The sequence below is a fragment of the Melospiza georgiana genome, chromosome 6 (assembly GCF_028018845.1).
Source record: "Melospiza georgiana isolate bMelGeo1 chromosome 6, bMelGeo1.pri, whole genome shotgun sequence".
In the NCBI taxonomy this organism is placed as follows: Eukaryota; Metazoa; Chordata; class Aves; order Passeriformes; family Passerellidae; genus Melospiza; species Melospiza georgiana.
The window spans coordinates 26,339,787-26,360,375 of NC_080435.1; the positions used below are offsets into that span (position 1 = coordinate 26,339,787).

At 40.8% G+C, this 20,589-nt stretch overlaps 1 protein-coding gene across 2 annotated transcripts in view; it reads right to left on the reverse strand.

Annotated features, from left to right (window-relative positions):
• Nucleotides 1-15,245: 15,245 nt before the first annotated feature.
• PARVA (parvin alpha) overlaps nt 15,246-20,589 on the reverse strand; it is a 63,202-nt gene continuing 57,858 nt past the window's right edge. For both annotated transcript variants that reach the window (XM_058025876.1, XM_058025877.1), the window contains exon 13: nt 15,246-20,124. In XM_058025876.1, coding sequence (XP_057881859.1) covers nt 20,048-20,124 — 77 coding nt within the window. In that variant the 3' untranslated portion in view covers nt 15,246-20,047. The remainder of the gene's footprint in view (nt 20,125-20,589) is intronic.

Below are 20,589 nucleotides of genomic sequence, written 5' to 3' on the forward strand. Positions count from 1 at the left end.
CTGTGCGTTTCCTCCCTCAGGAGCCACAGGCTGCTTTGTTGAGATCACACACAATCAGGTCTCAGGGCACTTCTTGGTGGTAGCTATTGGGGAAAAATCCTCAGATAATTGTGAAATGCTCTGGTGGGACCTGCAGAAATATGGGCTTTATTCCTGGCCGTGGGACCTGCTGGAAGACTGACTTCAAAGGAACCTTTTAACCCCTCCGTGTCCCAGTTCCCCTGGGCTGCAGAAGAGGCACACTGACCTGTTCTGTGCTGCTGCCATGCCACATGGGCTGAGCTCCTTTGGGGAGCAAGGCTGGCCAAGCCTGGTGCCACCTCCCTCCTGTCCCTGCACAGCTGGGCAGCTGCAGGGGCAGCCAGGACAGACCTTGGCAGCACCCTCATCCACAAAACCAGCAGCAGTTTTTATTGTTGTTGTGACTGCAGCTGCTTGACAGAAATCCCATAAAGCCTGAGGTTGTAAAAAATAATAAAAACATTTAAGGTTGCAAAAAAGTTACTTGGATGCCAAGTGGGCATGGCCAGAAGGGACCCATCACAAACACCAACACTGCTCTCATAGAGAGCCCTGGGTCACCCTGCACAGAGCCCTGACACACCTCAGCTCATCCCTTCCCAGAGAAACCCTCAGAGAAACCCTCAGCCAAAGCTTCCTCCACTCCAACCAGGCTGCTCCAGCTGCTCTGCAGCTGTGCTGCCCAAATCCAATTCATCAGGCAAAAGTTCCTTTGCCAACACCTCACCCCCTGCATCCTCTGCATCCCCTGCACCCCTGCCCATGCAATGCCTGTATTTGGTTATTTCATGGAAGCCAAGCTCCTTGTTTTAACTCTGATCTGCAGTTATGTCTCATCTCGGAATGTTCTATCCCAGCCTGTGGAGCATTATGGAAGTTGGTATTTCTCTAGGGCGATAAAATCTGCCTCTCAGAAAATCTATGATGAAGATTTATGAAAAAAAAAATTTAGGTAAAGTTAGTTGATTTTAATTTTTATGGCTCCTCTGGATGGCAGGACAGCTGTATTGGCTGCATAACATATTTTTTAGAGTAAGGAATATATAGCCATCTGTTCAGCTCATAACATTGCGTTAATAGGTATCTCAAATTTCAACTCAAGAAATAAACATTTTAATAAATAACATAACAGCAAGAAACTTGGATTAATTGATGGACACTTAGCTGTAGTAGTGGTGCATCTGTTTGAGTTACTCATTACAGAAATATTCAGGTACAAAGCACTTGGCTAAATGGGACCTTTAGCTAAAAAGCATTAAAAACCTGCTTTTCCTGGAAGCTTGTGACTGAGACTAAAAACAAGACCTGGCAAAAAGATTTCCAGGTTTGTGTTGACACTTGGACACATTTTAGAGAGATGAGAGACCTTCAGTAACCATTTACTCACCCAAGCTTCATAAACTTCTACAGGAGATGAGCCAGAGATGAGCCTTTAGAGAACTTCAGACCCAGCTGGATTTGGAGGTCAGACCTCTAACTCTAGAGAAAGAATAAAGACCTTGCAAAATGAGTGAGTATTTTAAATTAATTAATTAAATTAATTAATTAATTTAATCCCAAAATTGTGTAGCCCCTGTAGGACAGTATCCTGCTGAAGTGGTCTCAGTGCAGGCCAGTCAGCTCTGAGCTTGTTGTTTCAAGCTTGCACAGGTAAGCTTGAAACAACCAAATAAAAGTGTGGTTTGGGGCTTTTTCTTCTTCAAAAGGCTCTTTTTGCTGCACAGTAAAAAGAAGTGCAAAGAGCTCTAACTCCAGGTGTGGTTGCCAAGATGAAGAAAATGTCACCCTCAAGCAGATGGTGCTGCTGATGCAGAAGGTCAGAGACTTGGAAATTCATTTAAACAACCCAAAACAAAAGCAAGGGAATGGTGGAGACAGTCCATTATTATCTTTGAATATTAAAAAGAGGGTTGAGGAAGCACAGCAGACAATGAAAGCCAGTTTATCCTTAGATTAGCTGCAGAAAATACATTTGACTTCTTTAGTAAGAACTCGAGGGAGTCATAAGCCACCAGAATGAATCCTGGTGAGATCCTTGGACTGACAGGTGCAGATCTCACCTGAGTGTGAGGAACCCACGGAGGACACAGCATCAGCATCATGAACGTCTTCACACCAGGTCTCATTGCAGGGATTCCACTTGCCCACACTTTTACCTGGGTGCTGGAGGGGGCTGAGTGCCCTGGCTGGTGCTGCTCCTGGCCCAAGCTTTAATTTTAGGGCTGGGAAGAGCACAGAGCAGCTGACATCTTCTTCTGCCATCCCCAGACAGCTTCCAGCTCCAGCTCAGCAGGCTGGTGAATCCCAGCCCTTTGTGGCTGGCACAGGTCAGATGTGACACTGGAGAAGTTACAAGAATATGGCTTTGTGATTTCATAAAGTACCTTCACAGGAACTAATTAGGGGGTAAGTTATTAACGGAGAAACCACCGAGTTATGAATGAACTGCCAGTGGCTGTGCCAAGCAGCTTGCATCAGCAATTACAGCCCTAAATGTTCTGGGTAAAAGCACATTTAACAGGACCCTTTCAGGGGCTGGGCAGTCTCTGTCACAGGAACAATTTCGTGGTTCCTTTGTCTGTGCCAGCCACAGAAGGGCCTGGAAGATCTGTGATCTCTATTCAACTTCTGTGACAAGAATTTGCACCCATCTTTGCTATTCATTAACCACTTCTTTCCCCTCCCCCAGATTTTAGCTCTTATGCCTGGGGAGAAAATGTGATTCAAGCATATTTTGGAACAGCAAGATCTCCCTGAGCTTGCACAGAGCCTAATAGGAGGTTTGTGAATATAAACTGCCCTATTCACATTGATCAGTACCTTCACTGGCCTCACAACCACAGAACTGCTGATTTTTCATCAATATACCAAAACTGATTAAATTTTTCATGCGGGCTTTCCCAGAGACACAGTGCTCTACACTTTGTTTGTGCGCTCTGCTGCAAGCCCCCAGCAGCAGTTCCTATTCCAGTGGTTTTCCTGGAGGCAGGAATCTGTGGGATTGTGGTGCATCACTCCCTCCATGCAGCCAGGCAGCTGCAGAGCTCACCTGTGGCCCTGCCCCTGGTGGTGTGGCCACACAGAGGTGACACCAGGAGCCCACAGCACCGGCCTCTGGATCTCCAAGGTTGCTCAGAAATGGGTATTCCCACATGAAAACCCGCCAGCCCATCCATCTGCAGGAGGCAAAACCAACCGGTAAGCTGTATTTTTTCCTTATCCCTAGAACAGCTTGTCAAAATCCAAGCAGCTTTTAACAGTTGCACAGTGAAACACAAGCATCGACAAGCTTCTGCAAACACACAGCTCCAAACAGAAATAATTCCCACACAAATAGCCTGCCACAGCTCAGCAGCACACACAGAGTTTGAAAACTCTTGCAAACAGAAAGAGACACGGCATCTGACTGGAAAGAACAGCTTTCTCTCTTGGTTTTAAAATGGAGTTGAAAAAAAAATGATCTTCCATTTTCATCTGTTGTTTATTAAGAATCACATTAAAAAAAAAAAAAAAAAAAAAAAAAAAAAAAGAGAGAAATCTTATCTTGAAGTTTCCTAAGTAAGAAACTGGCCGCTGGTACAGTATTTCCTATTTGTTAGTATCCAAGTACTTCCAGATTATGATTAAAATATTATGAGCTGCTTTTATGAGAGCTAAGTCATGTAAGGAGGTTTATATGGGCTATTGCAACCCTCCTATCAACTGCAACTTTGCTTAAGGCTACTGTTTATGCTTTCAGAAAATACTGGAGATATCCAAGGTCTAAGGCACCAGAAAAAAGGAAAAGCAGACAAGCATCTGTCATGCTACATGGAAAATGAATCCTTCTGGCAACTCCTGCCCAGCCCTAGATTAATATGGATTTACAATTAACATCATCAGTGAATCAAGCAGCGTTGTAATTGTTTTTGCAGCTATTCCAAAACTTTCTTCTGCACAGACATAACCTAATTCTAACTTAGTGAGACAGAACAGCTTGACACATTTGTTATCTAAAGACCACTTCAGCCAAAGAACATAATGAAAAAGCATGGGAACTTGACTCAGAAGCAAAGGCTCTTCTTTAATATTGGTTCTAAAAATAAAAAAGCCTCTCCCCCTTACAACTCTCATTATTTCTGATTCTTGAAGGTCTAATTTTGCCCCAAGGACTGCTTCAAAAATACATTCTCTTTGATAGGATTGCTTAATACTGCTCAGTCGAGTGGGATTAGAGCCTTTTGAGGAAAAGAACATATTTCTCATTCATTTTCTTGACTAATTAGCAAAGGTTACTTTGGGAAACCTTAGCTGTAGATGCATCACTCACCTCTTCCTCACAGTGTAGAGCAGGCGCAGGCAGGGCTGTGGCACCAGAGCCCCGAGGAGCCAGGGCTGGGCTCCTCCTGGAGCAGCCCTGAGCCCAACCAGGCCTCTTTGTGAGAATTCATCAGCTTCCTCCCGTTCCTTTCCTGAAACTCAGTGAATTTGAACAGACACACAAAGTAAATAAAAAGAATGTGCCTGAGTTTGCTCAGCTCTGAGGTCTAAGAAGCAAACAGGGGCTCTCACTTTGTGTGCTGCTGGGTTTTCACTGTGGATTGCACCACCAATGCATTCAGGTATTGACACCTGAAATAAATTCTGATAAGGCAAAATCAGATAATAAAGTAAATAAATTATAAATAAATCCGATAATAAAAAGAAATTCTGACAAGAAAAAATCAGACCCAGGAGTCTGAGTCTACAGTTCTCATTAAATCAAAAGCAGAACTGTTGTTGGCATTTATGCTAAATAATGACTCAGACCTTAAAAAACCTTGATGTTGTCTTACATTTGGGATTTTTTTATTTGATATACCTGGCTGTGTTTAGAGTCCTATACCTAAGACAAGAATAATATTATAACATAATACAAGAGATAATACAACATTGTAATATATGATATGATATGATATGATATGATATGATATGATATGATATGATATGATATGATATGATATATAATATAATATAATATAATATAATATAATATAATATAATATAATATAATATAATATAATATAATATAATATAATATAATATAATATAATATAATATAATATAATATAATATAATATAATATCTACAAATAATATAAAGAATATATAATATTGTTGGGAATTGTCATTTCCCCATGCCCAAAGAGCATTTTTCACTTGCTGGCAGAGGTCAGAGTAGATGCCAAAAGAAAAAAAAAAAAAGGAAGAAAAAAAGAAAAAGAAATAAAAAGTAAAACCAAAAGAATCCAGGAACATCATTCTTAAAGCACTGCCAGAGCTTCCATTTAGACAAGAGTAGTTGGGGTTGGGTCTATTACAGCAGGTGATGAAATCCATTCCTCTTCACTAGACAAAATGGAACCTACCTGATCATAGGATTTAACTGCTTGCTTCTCTTTCTTGAAGTCATGTCCTAAAAAAAATGGTCTCTGAGCTTGACAGCATTAGTGATTGATATTAATTCTGCCTGACAGCATTTTGGGACTTTTGCAAAGACTCCTCAGCTAGAGCTGAGCTGTAAAAAAATCCTCTTTTTCCCTAAGTGCAGCAGAATGTGATGTGTTGCCATGTCCACCAACTGCAGACACGATTTTTCAGCAGCTCCAGGGATGGTTGTAACACAGCTGTGACCATGAAGCTTCTGGGAAGCACAGAAGGACCTCTGGGACTCTGCAAGCCTCCCTGACACTTCCAGAGAGGGGTTCTACGTCCAGATTTCTCTCTCTGGGCTAAAACCACCACATCAGGCACCAAGGAATCAGTGGAGTCTGAAAGATTGCAATGTAGCATTTTACCTTGCCCCAGAACATCAGAGGGAGTGTGAATTGGCTGCTGAGCAAACCCTTCAGCAGCACATCTGGAAAGGAGCATCCAGCAGGGCCAGATGTGGATGCTCATAGGAGGCCTTGGCCTCCAAAGATGCTGAAGTACCAATCTAGAGGGCTGTGAACAAACAAAAGCCTAGTTCTTCAATTCTATCTGGGCAGCCAGTTCCTAGCAGTATTGGCAGGCAGGAGGCCTTTAAGGATGTGGGAATGCCTGACACTGGCAGTGAAGTGGGCATATCTAAAAAATCCAAGTAAATTAGCCATGGTCTGGATGGAAACATGGTGGCAGAGTAATGAAAGGAAATAATTTTATTTCTAGAGATATGGTTGAATGCCTAAACTTCACTATGGACTTAATTTCAGAAGCTGTAAGCAGTCATGACAGAATAACTAAATCAATCAAAACCTTTTCAGAATGTTTCACTGATAATAATGCAACTGTCTGGTTCCTTGCTACAACCAGAAACAGATGTAAATAAGAACAGTAATACGATGAATTGTTAATACAAAATCAACTTAAAACACTAATTAAACCCAAATCTCTATATAGAATGTACATTTGGTTATTAATCTTGCTGGGACAACATTCTGGCCAGGAGGCAGTTAAACTTTTGTATTTTGAATTTGATCTTGCCTTGTCATGAAACAAACTTGAAAATTCTGTAGGTGGCATCTATTAAAAAACTTCCAGTCTGAAGCACATGGTTAGCACAGGACAAATGTTCTACATTGATATGCATGAAAGATTCTGCCTCAAAGATTTTCCTTAAATCAGAGCACTTTAATAAGCACATGTTCTCTATCCCCTGTTGGGAAGCAGGTCCTGTGGTCAGGTAGAGCACTCAGGGCAGTTTCACAGGAAAATGGTTAATGTGCATCACAACAAACTGTCACGCTTTTGGGAAAAGCAGCTCTGCCATGGTGTGTTCTGAATTACAGGCAGGCCTCAAATGGGCTCCAGATGCCAAGTCACCAGTTCAGATGTCCCATCTGTCCCAGTGTCTATTGCATTTCTTCAGAAATTTGGGCACATTACAAAAAGGGGGTTTTTTTGGTGCCTCTCTTTTCCCTCTCACCTCCTCTGCCAACATCACCTCCTTTAAGATGTGAAGCCTCCAAATGCCCCCCTTTGGGGGCAGCTTTTGCAGAGGAGTCCCACTTTGGATCCTGTTCTGACTCACCACAGTAAAAGAAATCGTTTTTTCTTCTCCTCACACAGTAGTGCCCACTCCCAATTTTGCAATACAGAATCCCTGATCCACGTACATCCCTAATACAACTCTCCTGAAGTGAATGAAATGACTTCAAGAACTGTTTTGGCTGTTGATTTGAATACTAAAATAAAGTGCCTCATCCAGTGAGAAAGTAGAAACTTAACACAAACCTCAGTGTGTTAGACAGCCTTGTCACCACAGCTCTGTGTTTGCTTTTGAATAGGTTCATTATCCACGTCCGTTACTTCTAAATCTGGATATTGCATTTGTTACGCAAAAAAGAGAATGACTTTAACTGCTCAGACAGCTGAGTTCCAGCACATGCTAACAGCCCAACTGCCCTCATTTAAAGAGATATTCAGACCTCTAATAGAATGTTGGTTTTTAAGGGTTTCCTCTCCTAAAGCACACGTAACTACCATGTACCATTGCCATCTAGTGGAAAGGTAAGTAAGGACACAGGTTTTCTCCACAGCTACCCGTGATGATCTCTGAAGATTATTTTAGCTAAGTTGGAAGTGTATTGTTGGAGCCCACACATGTCTCAGTGCCTGCCCTGCTCCCAGGGAAATCAATACCTTTCCATTTTTCTTATCTTTTGGTACGATAAGGAGAAGTGTTTGATTGCTGTTAGCAATCTGCTGAGATTTTTTTTTTCCTGTAACATGGGAAACTTAGCTTGTTTCCTTATCTTTGATTAAAAGTAATATTAAGTACCTTAACAGAAATACAGCATGCTAGTGGATACCCAGGGTCGATGAGGATGTATTTCAGAAACAACTGCTGTGACAGGGGAGGTGGTGGAACAGCAGAAAGAGGAATAACACTGCAGTAATGCAGCTTCTCCCTGGTTTGTCTGAAAGAATGAAATCAATGCTGCTTTTTGCCATTCAAAGAGTATGGAAGTTTTGGGAAGGCTGGCAGATTAAGCAGCAAATTGAGGAGCTTCTATACGAAAACTCTAGTCAGGCTGGAAGACTTACTTCTTGTAGCCATTTGTTTAATGACTTTACATCTGCTGTAACATTCAAAGAAGTCAGCAGAGCTCAAGTGTTTGACAGCTGCTCCTAAAAAACCCAAGGAGGGTGCACTTTGCTCATCTTCCTCACAGCCTTTAGATAAGGATGAGAAATGTTACACAGACACACTGGAGAGCCTCAAAGGCAAAATACATGATATCTAGTTTTACTAGATTCTTATCATTTGCAGTTCACCCTAAAACTCCCACACATTTGTTTCTTAATGTCCCTCATGCTCCGTTAAACCTCACTACAGCAATGTTCCCATAGGAATGTGGCCACTTGCCAGACTCTCTCATGAACATTTCATTAATCTTCTTGGCTCTCATACAAACTACAAAACATTATTTGTTAGTAATTTAACTGTTTTGCTCCCAAATGTGCCAGAAATGTGATCTTTGCTATGCTTTCATTCAAGAATACACAAGGATAATTATAGAGTAAATGAAAAGAGGTTTTTTTACATTTAGCAAGATACTGTGCCAAGAAAGGTGAACTGATTACATCTCGTTTCTGGAATTAATTCTCATGCTATCCTAGATGCAAATCACTCTCAAATGTTAAGATCTAACTGAAACTTAGCAAAGTACATGTTTAGGTACAGTTTTATTTCATTACATTACACAAATATCTCTGACTTCTTTGAATAATTCAGATCATACCATATAACCTACTTATTTCAGAGGATAATTTAACAGAAAATATAATTTCTGTTTTCTAGAAGTCTGGCCTGACCCATGCCCAGTGGTGTTGAGAAAAGACAATTGCTGGCTTTGCAGGAAGGAGGAAGAGTCTTGGAAAGCCTGCAAAGCTTTCAAAGCACACATGGCTAAAGAGAAGGAAAGAGATTTAAAGGAGCTTCATCTTCTACAGAGCAGGGGGAATTAATTCTAGACATGCAAATACACAACGTTTATTTCAGAAAATGGGAAACTTCAGAGTGGGATCTGTGGATAAAGCTGTCCTCAGGTGCATATGACACTGTTAGGAGAGAAGTAGGTTTTATGTGGGCTTAAAACCCAACAGTATCACACAGACAGAAATGCAACTCAACTTCAAGTGAGAAGTGAAACATCTTAATTTCCTAAGTTCCATTACCTTCATATATGTAAACTCCCTGGGGTTTGATTTTTTTGTTTTTGTTTTTGTTTTTTAACTAACTTATAAGAAGTACAGTTAATGCCTCAAATCCCATGTTCCCTTTTAAACAAGGGACTGTTTTCAACAATGTGCATCCGTGCCACTGAAAGCAAAGAAATGTGCATCAGCAATGGAGGGCTGAAGAGTAAAGAGAGAATTAAGGCTACAGCCATTTAAATGGACAGGAACAGAGAATTAAAGGGATGGGGATGAACAACAGCACTTTTATGGATCTGTTTTCTCTTCTGCCTTCTCTAAGTGCACACAAGATACCAAAACACTTGGGAGGTATCCAAGCTCAGGCTCTTTTGAGGTTTTTCCAGTACATTTTGGATTTAATATTGTTCTGCAATGTAATGGGCAGAGACATGGAGCCACACTCTTCATGGTGTGTAGGCACTGAACTCCAGTCTGGGAGAGCAGACACGTATGTGACCAGCCAAGAATGAAGCTTTGCCCACAGCCTGTTTGCTGGCTCTGAATTTGGATATTTTTCTCAAAAAAAAAAAAAAAATCCTCAGGAGAAAAAAAGAAGTTATTGCAAATTACGTTGCAGGATGTGCTGGGTTGAGGCAAGAAGGGATTGATACAGCTCTTTCAATTCTACCTGTAAAATTATAGCAGCTGAAAGCTGCAGCACTAGGAGTCAATAGAGCATAACTGACCTAATTTCTTATTTTGATTTCATAACTAAAAACAACTCCAGGGAACCCTGAGCACAGAGTCTTGCTCAACCCACACCATAATTGGACTGGCTGATTGAACTAGCTGGTTTGCTAAAATTGTGTTCTGATTAAATTGTAAGACCTTTTCTCCAAATGGCAAAGCTCTCCTCCCTGTAATTCCTGAGAGATCTACCCGAGAATTACAGTCTAAAGAAGAAGAGAGTGCACAGTGTCAGGCAGCCTCTGTTGTTCCCCTCAGCAAGTTATAAATAAATATAGAATACTAACAGTGCTCTGTACTAGAGAAAGCCAAGATCAAGGCCAAGTGTCACAGTCCTCCCTGAAAATAATTGCAGCATGCAATATAATCCCACATGCTCTAGCAATATGTGGTCTAAATAGAGATGAACAGCATAGAACTGGATTGTGGGTGGTGGAATTGTACCAGACCTTGGGAATTTTATGCTAATTAAGAAATGCTGATTAATACAGAATGGTGAGTTTTAATAAGCCAGTAATAAATTGAAATTGAGTTTAAATAACAGGTGTGTCTTGATTCCTTGAAACAAATCTTCTGATTTTCAATTGGGAGAATAAATCTAGTGGAAAATTTTGTCTGGCTTAAGAGAGCAGTTTTCTGTTGGTGTTTCATTCCCCCATACCAGGGGTCTGCCTGGGTAACTGAGCCATTGGGAGAGAAGTCTTGGAAGAAGTAGAAGTTAACGGGCTTGACACCAAAATTACGGGGTGAGGTTGTGTCACACTGGAGGAGGGAACAGAGGATCACAAGAGTTCTGGGGTTGAAGTGTTGAAGACCCAGCAGCACAGGATAGTTCAGGTTAAATTCCTGTAAGTGCTCAGAAGGAAAATTACAGGTTTGCTGAGAAATATTTTAATGAAGGTGCTGGGACTGTTGTGCCCACCAAGACCCATCCTCTTTCTCACATCAGGATCCAAATGCTTCTTCCCCCTTCTAGTGGCACAACTGAACATTCCTTGAGTACAAAGGAAGGGAGAGCCCTGGATCTTTTCCATTTCTGAGCATGCATGGTAACAGGAACATCCTGAGGTATGATGCAGATTTCCTTGTACAAATATCCCCAAAGGAGGGAGAGGTGACTCTGAGAAATTTGCCCATTACTGTCAAATCATTGCATCCTTCTCTGCACCCTGGTGTAGATCCACAATGCTTTATAGAATATATAAAGGAGCTCTGTCCAATAGAGGGATGTGACCTATAAGCATAAAAAAAGGAATCTAGACAGGGTTGGTGTGGGGGGATAGAATGTAAGAAAATAAAGATAGTGCAGAAGGCAATCTCACCCCTGAGGAGTTGCAGCTGTACTAATCACCAAAGATTAGGAACAGGCCTGCCCTTAACAGGCCACAGCTGCGTCCAATAAGAAGATGAGTGCCACAAAAGAGTGGGTTAGCTGGTTGAAGAGAGATGCAGTTTCTTGGCTGGGTGAGGAGAGAGGTGGAGTTTGTTGGTTGTGTTGTGAAGAAGGAGTCAGTGCTGTGAGGAGGTGCCCACGAGAAACCACCAAGAAGGCATGGAACTTTTGCAATAAAATGAAAACAGTTTGGTATATCCAACCTCAACCAGTGATGGCATAAGAAATCCTCTGTAGCAAAGGAAACATGAAAAGCAATGGAATTGCTAGTTATCAGTAATGGAATTTCAGAAGTTAATGCTCAAAACTTCCAGCTGAGGCATACACACATCCTTGAAATGCAGCATAAATATTTGCAATAGCAATAGATAAATCCGTGCCCTAACTCTGCCTCCTACCACCTGGGCAACTTTCTACAGTGATTGGGAATTGCAGAATCTAACAATTCCCTGCCACACCACCTTGTCCGGCACAGGAGGACAGTGTTCCCTCCAAGACAGAAAAACCTCTGGGTCTGGACACGGAGCTCTGGCTAAACGAAGCCGAGTCTGCTACGTGCCTTTAATTTCCTTGCCTTGGTGAAAGCTTAATGTCACCACTGAGGCATGGAGAAGGTGAGTTAGGGCTTCATCAGGAGTAACTGGCAGCAGGCAGAGCTGAGGGCACATCTCCATTAAGTGCTCTAAGCCACTGGAATGAAACTGCGGCACTGCAGAGTCTGGGAAGCAGTGGTCCCCACGCAAGTTTTCATTTCAGAATGCCTCAAGCTCAGCCTCTTTAAAAACCTGACCTTTTCCTTCCAGCCCTCCCCTTCATGCTCCAGGTAGCCTGGGCCCTGCCAAAGCAGAAACCCAACTTACCAGACACCAGACAGCTGGTGGCACACAGAGCCCACTCCTGATTAGTTCATCACACTGGGTTAGCTTGTGTCCAGCTGGCCCATCCTTCCTGTGTTACAGGAGCATGCTGCAAACCATGAAGTGATCACAGCAACACACATTCCTTTCTTTTCCCTGCAGCCTCTCCTTCATTCTGTGCTGTTTCTTTAGGTACTCAGTGGAGCCATCCCACCCCACCACAATCTCTGAGTGCCTGCATTCAGAGCCCCTAAAGTGCCATTAGGAAATCTTACTTAGTGATAAGTAAGATTCAGGCTTTGATTTCTGTCAGGATTACAGAGGGGGGGTTTTGTTTCCTTGGTTTTATTTTGATTCTTTTGAACTTGTGTAAATATAATTAGTATCACTTCTGTTTTGACAGTATTCCAAGTAGCGGCTCAGATAACCCTCCCTGCAATTTAAATTTGAGTTTATTTAATATTGCTTTATAAAGAGAAGGCACAATGACCCAATTAGAAATACTGACAAGTATACTGACCAAATCTTTACATTTTATCTTCAAGAAGAAAGAAAAGAAAAAAATCTCAGGCAGCAAAATTAGGAAAATCACAATGGGAACTGCCACCTTAAGACTGTACTTCTACTGAAATTCAAACCATCACAACTTTGTTTTCCATTTATCTGAATTACGACTGGAAATATTTTCCCAATGTACTAGAATTCTAATTTTTTTTGTTGTTGTTGTTCTTACAGTTTGCAAAGCAAACAATCCAACCATATTAATTCCAATACTTTAACAGTCTATCAAATACAGCAGCTCTGTCACTTACCTTTCAGGCTACTGCCTTCATAGGAATCTTTTTATTTTGTAGCATTATCTCATATAAATACACATGTAAGTTTAGCACAAACCGTAAAAATGTGTTGTACACTTCAGCTAATCTAGTATCTTTCATTTCTAAGGAGGATTTGGGTGGAGGCCAAGTCAATTAAAACCAGAATAGAACTGGGTTCTATTCACATGAGTCATACACCTCTGACTCACAATAGAGTCTGTGCAGCTAATGGGTTAATTTGTCCTGATAACAGAAAAAAATAAGCTGGAGGTTATGACTGTTTGGAGTGAGTGCTGGTTTCAGACAGTAGATGTACAAGGTTTTTATGCCATTGAGAATACAGACCTGCTCTAATGATGTCCTTTCTGTCTATTCAAGTGCTGTAACAAACAGTTCAGAAAGATCTGGAGGCACAGAAGGCTCAGAAATGCAGGCCTGACGCCTTCAAAGCTCTATTATTGTAACAATGTGCACATGGAAGTGTTTAAGTCACTGTCACAGAGAGGGAAGTCTCAGCCACATGCAAGCAGCCAGCAATGCTGGCAAGAGGCTGATGGCCCTGCAGCATTCAAGGGGAAGGATTCCTCCCCCAGGCACCCGGGAAATCCACACACTTCCTTACCCCAGTACTGAGCACCCACCTCTCCACCACAGAAATGTGGAAATCTTCTAAGCCAACAACCTGCCTCCTGTCCCTGTGCCCCTGGGCACTGGCACCACCCCAGCCTCACTGGTCACTTTTAACTCCTTGTTTTACACCACAACCCAAAGGCAGAAAGGGGCACTTGGTCCCTAATCCACACCCGTCGTTCCTATCGTGAGATAGAGAGGCTCACAGCACAGAATTCCCCCCTGCCTTCCTGCAGGACTGTGAGCCTCTCAAGACAAGTACTTCATCACCATCCCTGCACTCAGTGTATCATCACATATATATTATGCAGAGTGCTGGCAAAGAGGAGTGAAAGTAGAAGCTCAGCAGGAACTTTGCAGTGAAACAGAGGCAAGACAGAGGTCTGTCTATTTTCTCTTCAAAACATGTTTGGGAATTTTAACAGTTTTTGATTGACTGAAATACAGAAGCAGGCCTTACAGGAGGCCCAGAAGACAGGTTCTTCCCCTAAATCCTTTTCCACCTTTTCAACAGCTTAATCACCAGCTATGCTCCCTCTTCTGCTCTCCTTCTGTCTCAGTTAATGTGGAGTTACTCTGCACACTGAGTTCAGCTTAGGCATCAACAGTGCCCCTCCAACAATAGTAAAAACACCATTTCTCCTTCATTTCATACTGCAGGATTCTAAAGAGGATGAGGAGTAACTCCCATGGCTGCAGAAGGGTATTAAAGCCAGATCTTTTGCTTTCTGTGTGAACAGCAATGAAAAGATTGAGGTAGCCAGACCATGACCTTTGTGTTGTACTGCAATGTTTGAAGAAGAGCAAGTCTTGTTCTTCAGGACAAAACCCACAAAATTTAGGACAAAAGCTCCAAGTGCTTATGGTGGGGGTTGAGAATGTGGATCCTAAGCAAGCAGAATTGCTTCTATCCAGCCCTGAGTAAAACTGGAGACTGAAGACTGGCATTAAAACTCACCCTGTCTTTAGTGCTCCCTGTTGATTAGGCAGCTCTGCTTGGTGGTTTCAGCTTTATAAGCAGACCTAAAGATCAAACACCTGCTTCTGGACTCCAGCCAGTAATTCAGTGGCTATAAATGTCGATCTGGAGCACTTTAGATGCCTATATTTTGGACTGGTTCCAAGCTCTGCATTGAAGCTCCTACATTAAAGGGTCGCAACAAAAACAAGTTTATAAAAAAATAGATCTCAAAATCTTCCTAAATGCAATTATTTTATGACACAGACATTATAATTTCAATGTTTTGCTAACATTTTGTTAGATTCAGAATTACCAAAATTGCTCTGCAGAGAATTGCATTATATCCAGCTGGGATATCCCCACTGAAGTGCCCAGCACCACAAAGTTAAAAGTAAAGGTGTTCTTTGCTGCTTTGAGTCAAAGACAGCATTTCCTGACCTGCTGCTGTTAATCATTTCAAACATATGTTTACATGATTGCTTTTGCCAGCCCCCGTTCAGCTGTCACCAGCCCCCACAGAATATAATAATAAACACCTTGCACACCCACAAAGGGGTTACTGGAAAAGGCTTGGGTGCATGGAGAGGTCTGGAAGTTTTGAGAACACAAAACACACAGCTTCCCTAATTTTTTGTCAGACAACTCATTCTTTGACCCAACAACAACATGCAGGGTTGATTTTCAGGTGCAAATTTTATTGTGAATCATAACAAAAGGTTTCAGGAAAAGCACAGGAAAAAAAAATCAGCAAGAGTGTGTCTTTTACTTACAGAGTACATATATTCTGTGAAAGCTACTAACTCTGCAGCTGAAGGCAATGCAGCTTAATTTTAACTAAAAATTATTTTCAGATACATGTTCAGCAAATTTTGAAAATATTCTTTTTTTCTCAGTTAGTTTGATATTGAAATTGAGGACCAAATGTTTCAATGACTACTATTGTTGCAGCGTGCATGGTATTAAATTGTCAGACAAAAAAGAAAATCTCATTATTGCAGAAACAATCTCACAGAAAATATTTTCAGAATACATAAAATTAGCCCTTGTAAATGTTGAATAACTCAAAAGCTCTTTGGAAAAATCTGTGGATATTGAGGTACGCCTAATTTCAAAATTTTGGTGGTGCTATGTCAAGTTTTCATGTGACAAATCAAAGTAAAATATCTTCATGCAAGCTAACTGTAACTTTTTACAAAGGATTTCTTCAGTCTGTAATTGCACCTTGACTGTGAAGAGAAAGCCCACATTAATTCTTACAATAAAATGACAAAAGTCATACAGGTAACAGTCTAAAAATCTTGCAAGAGGTCTTCAAGGCACTGTTTTCTCTTTGAATGCTTGGCCATTGATGAAGGTTGTTTTGAGAGGAAGACAAGAATAACAAAAACAAGACCTAAGGCTGGCATCTAGTATATTAAATATCACATATATCTTTACCTAATGAAATAAACTTCTAAAAGCCATTCTGCTTTACAACACTGTGGCTTGCAGTAAGGTGTCTGCTAAAACAACCTGAAAAATGAATTTAAAACCATACTTCCAGAATAAAAAGTAAGAACAAAAGCCAACCAATACCCCAATCACCATGGTCTGCTTGAATGCAGCCATCCCCCAGCACTGCAATGCTCTCTAAGAGAGGCTCTGGTGATTCCTGCCACAATTCACTGCAGTGGATTAGGACCTCATCCAGCTCCTGCTGGTCCACTTGAATTCCTGAGCTATGGAGCTGCAAGGGCTGCCACCCTCTGTAACATGACTAGGAAATGTAAAGAACTGCATTCTGCAGTCAGCACATTTAATAGGAAACTTGGTTCGTCTGGACTCCATCAGAAATACAGAGCAATCCAATTCTGGGCTTTATGAGTGTGTCTTGGGTAAAATCATGCAAAGGTTCCTTTTTATAGGACTTGTTCTTTATGGCAAATAACAGCCAGTCAGCTGAGAAAGAAATCTGAAAGGAGCTGACCTCAAGATATTAGGGTTTTAGGTAATTATCTTGACAACAGCTTATTGACACATTATGAAAAATCTGTAGCTCCTCTTTAAAAAAAAACCCAAACAGCAAGTTCTGTGTGCTTCAAAGAGCACACCAGGATCCATCAGGAGGGAAAGGATGCCCATCTCCAGCCACAGAAGAAACCTAGATATCCTATTGCTGGATGCAATGGATGAATCAGAAGTCACAGAAAATTGCTCTTTTGGGGGGTTTCACAATGCCCCAGCAGCAGCAATGATTACTGCTTGATTGCCTCTCGAGGCAGGCCAAGAATTGGCCACTTTTTGGTGGGCCCAGCTGCCTGTGGGGCACATTGGTCTGGTGGGTGGGATCCCAAAACCACCACGAGATCCTCAGGAAGGGCCCTGGATTTACCCCAGCTGGCTTTAGGATCCACAGTGCTGAGACAGCAGCCTGGGGACCACAGGCTCCCTCTGGGACCAGGGGAGGAACTGGCCTCGCCAGGTGGTAGCTCATGTCTCACACGAGCTCAATCAATTGATTTGGGTCCACTTAATCATCTTAAGTAATTATAAATAAACCTGGGATTGGCTAAAATTTAAACAACTTCTATCTTGATTTAAACAGTGAGGAGAATTCTGCTTTCAGCAGTATGTCAGGGTGCATTGCTGTGTATCAAGAATAAAAAAATGTAGGTGTGGCAGAATTTGGCCCAAATAACTTTTCCCTTCCCTGAAGGAAAGGGCTGGCCTACACCAACTGCTGAAAAGCAAGCTGTCTACAGTAGTATTCTATATTTCTCTTATATTCTGAATCAAAGCAATAAATATTAGATATAATCTCTATATTGGATGAATCTCTATATTGGATTTCATATTTATATGATAGCTATTTAAATCTACACTGTCAAAAATAAAAGCAGTGACCCACTCCTACATGGCAGCATATACTATTTGTGTGTAACTGTTCAAACTATCACATGGATCTATATTTACATAGGACACTGTTGTTTATATAGCAGATTTTCATTTACATAAATTCTTACCATGGGATAGATAATTGTGGAAAGGTTGGATATTATTTAAATGCTTCTACAGTTCTCCATAATTGCATTTCAACGTGAGGATTTAATAATTCTGTCTCAGTTTTATGTTTTATAAGGATGGAAATGGAGCCTGACAGATAAATCTCCAATAATGTTATACCCATATAGCACAAGAAATACTTATTTGCAAGTCCAGGCAAAGAAAACTGCTTCAGTGTTCACTTTACCCATACAAATCTCCTCTTAAAAGAAAGTGCACTCCTGAAAACAAAGGCTGTCAAAATCCTTCAGCACTGTTGAAATGTAAAAGAGTTGCAGCTGAGCATGGTCTGCAGAAAAAACATAATTTGTTTTTTTAATTAGCTATTACAATTACTACTAGGTGTGCAAATGAAAAGCTTGCATGTTAAACATTAAAATAAGCTGAAATTGCTGCTGATATATACACGAGAAATTCTGTCTCCGTTTGCTCAAAAAAAGTTTGGTTCATTCCTATTGTTTAGCTTCTCAGATACTACAGCTATAATGAAAATGTTCATTTTCATTGAGGTCAAAATGTCAAAATGTCCAGCTATTTCTCCCTGTAAAGGGGAAATAAATGTTGTTTTCTGTACCTCTAATTTCAGAAACTCAGTTTAAAACACACAGGTAAGAAAATATTTTAACCAAGATATTTAGAGTGCTTCTTACTCACATATTCTTAATCAGATAATTTCTGAGATCAGAGAACACCCAGGTATTGTCCTTTGAATTGAATATTGACTTTCCCTTGGAAAAGTTCATATTATGTCTCCGGAAAATAATTTTGTAGCCCCCCAGCAGAAGTCAGCATCACCTTATTACCAAATACCAGCTGGCTTTTAGCAAAGACAGAAAATCATTGCTGGAGTTCCCTCTGTGCTGACGTTGTACTGGAAAGCTCTACATAAAAGAAAAAGAAAAAAAGCCCTGGCAAATGGAAAGATGTAATGCTTTACATCATGAGTGACACCCAGCTGTTACTGAGTGTCCCTGCCAGCTCTGCCTTTTTGCTGGTGACCATTCAAGCACTGCCCCATCGCTTCTCCTTGACCTGAGCCAGCCCTGCTCCAGCTGCAGGGCTGTTAGCAGCTCTCCTTCCTGCACTAAGCACTCCCAAGATTTCTGAAGAGTTATCAAGGAATTTCAGCCTGAGGAATTTTTTTCCTGGCTGTGTAAAGCAGGACCCCAAGAATCTGTGGTTGCAACAGAGCGCTTTGTTTCAGAAGTGATGCAGGCAGCCTCCAGCAGCTTCCTCAGGAAGCATAACTGGAGCTTGGTAACAGTCTAAGGGAAGAATCATCTCCCATTTCCCTTCTGTGTCTTTGTTAAAGCTAAAACCAAACAGATAACAGCTCAATTGGTGGTAATTAAATTAAAAAAAAAAATCTTTGTAGCCATGTAAAATCACCAAAGAACTTTACACTCTAATGGAATCTTTGGATGGAAGTAGTTTTGACCATTTCTAGAAAATGAATCTTATTTCTTCATGTTGAACATCATGCAGTTCATTATGACGAACATACATTCACCATAAAATCAACCAAAGGGACAATTCTAAATTCTATTTAGCAATGAATCTGAACTTGCAATCTGATAATCCTGTGATTAAACTGCCAAAATAAAAAGCAGCCATTCTTCTACTTTTTAAATGTTATAATAATACAAATATTATAGAAAAGCTGTATTATACAGGTGTGTCTTCCTGAAAAGTGTTCTTTGCAAAAAAGATCTCTTCCTTGAACAAAAAACAAGTGACAAGCTGCAAAGTGTGGTTCTGTGGAATGCTCAATAGCACATATTGAAGCAGAGCATCACATCATAGTAAGTCTGAAGGAATGAGTAGGCCACTTCAGTTTGTACCCATAAAATTAAAGCCTAATAATAGCACTGGAACTATATATTCAGCAGGTTAAGCTTCTTCTTCTTAGCTGTCATGTGAACAAGTGTATTTAACTGTTTCTCCCCATGCACATTCCTCACAATTAGAATGGAACTGTCTTATCATGGATAGAAAATATTCTTCCCCTCCCCAGATTAAAAAAAGATTAATGTAAAAAAATAATTAAGTACTCAGTACAGAATATTCCTATGATTGGCCCCAAAGGCTGATTTGAATCAAACTTACTAATTTTCTTTTCATTGTTGCTTCACCTATTAAAAACAGTGTGAAGACAAGAATGCCTCCCAGACAAGACTGAATTATCCCAGAATGAAGACATGAATTCTCCCAGAAAATACCCAGATACCTTCCCCCAACCCCTTTTTTCTTTATAAGTTATATTAGATTTAAATCTACTGTGAAAATAGTAGTGCCAGAATAATCAACTAAAAACCAAAAATTCTTGAGGTAAATGGATTTGTTCCTTTTAGGATAGAGATGCAGAGGAATACTTATGGAAGATAGGCTAGTTATGATGTTTTCTTTGTCAACACTCCTTTGTGACTCAAATAAATTCTTCACTCCACATTCCTGTATTTGGAAAACAGATTGTACAGTACTCTCAGTGTAGACTTCAAGTCACAATTTACAATATCTAGAAAAAAGACAAGGGAAGACAAATTAGTAACTTCATTAGCTCCAAATGTTTTCCAGAAAAAAGTGGCCATTCCCCACTCCTTTCCCTTGCTCACATTGATAACCATGAACATTAGATCACAAGGACAGCAAAAAGAGTAGAAATATCAATAAAACACAATTTTCAAACTGGCAACTCAAAACTTGGTGTTTTAACCACTTCTAATTAGGGATAGAAGTAGCTCTTGCTGCTGCTGATGAAATGTAGCCAAGCTCAGATGCTCCTGAGTCAAAGTGTGCCCAGGATTACACATACTTGTATGACTTCATCTTCAGACAGTTGTGGCTGGAAAGTAATGATTTTGAAAAAAAGTCATCAGGCAGTAACCAATGGAAGCTTCCTCTTATGTAAGAATTGTAGGACTTGGCACACTCTGGACTGCAACATCCTTCACTAGGCCCAATTGCAGCAGGATAGCTAGAG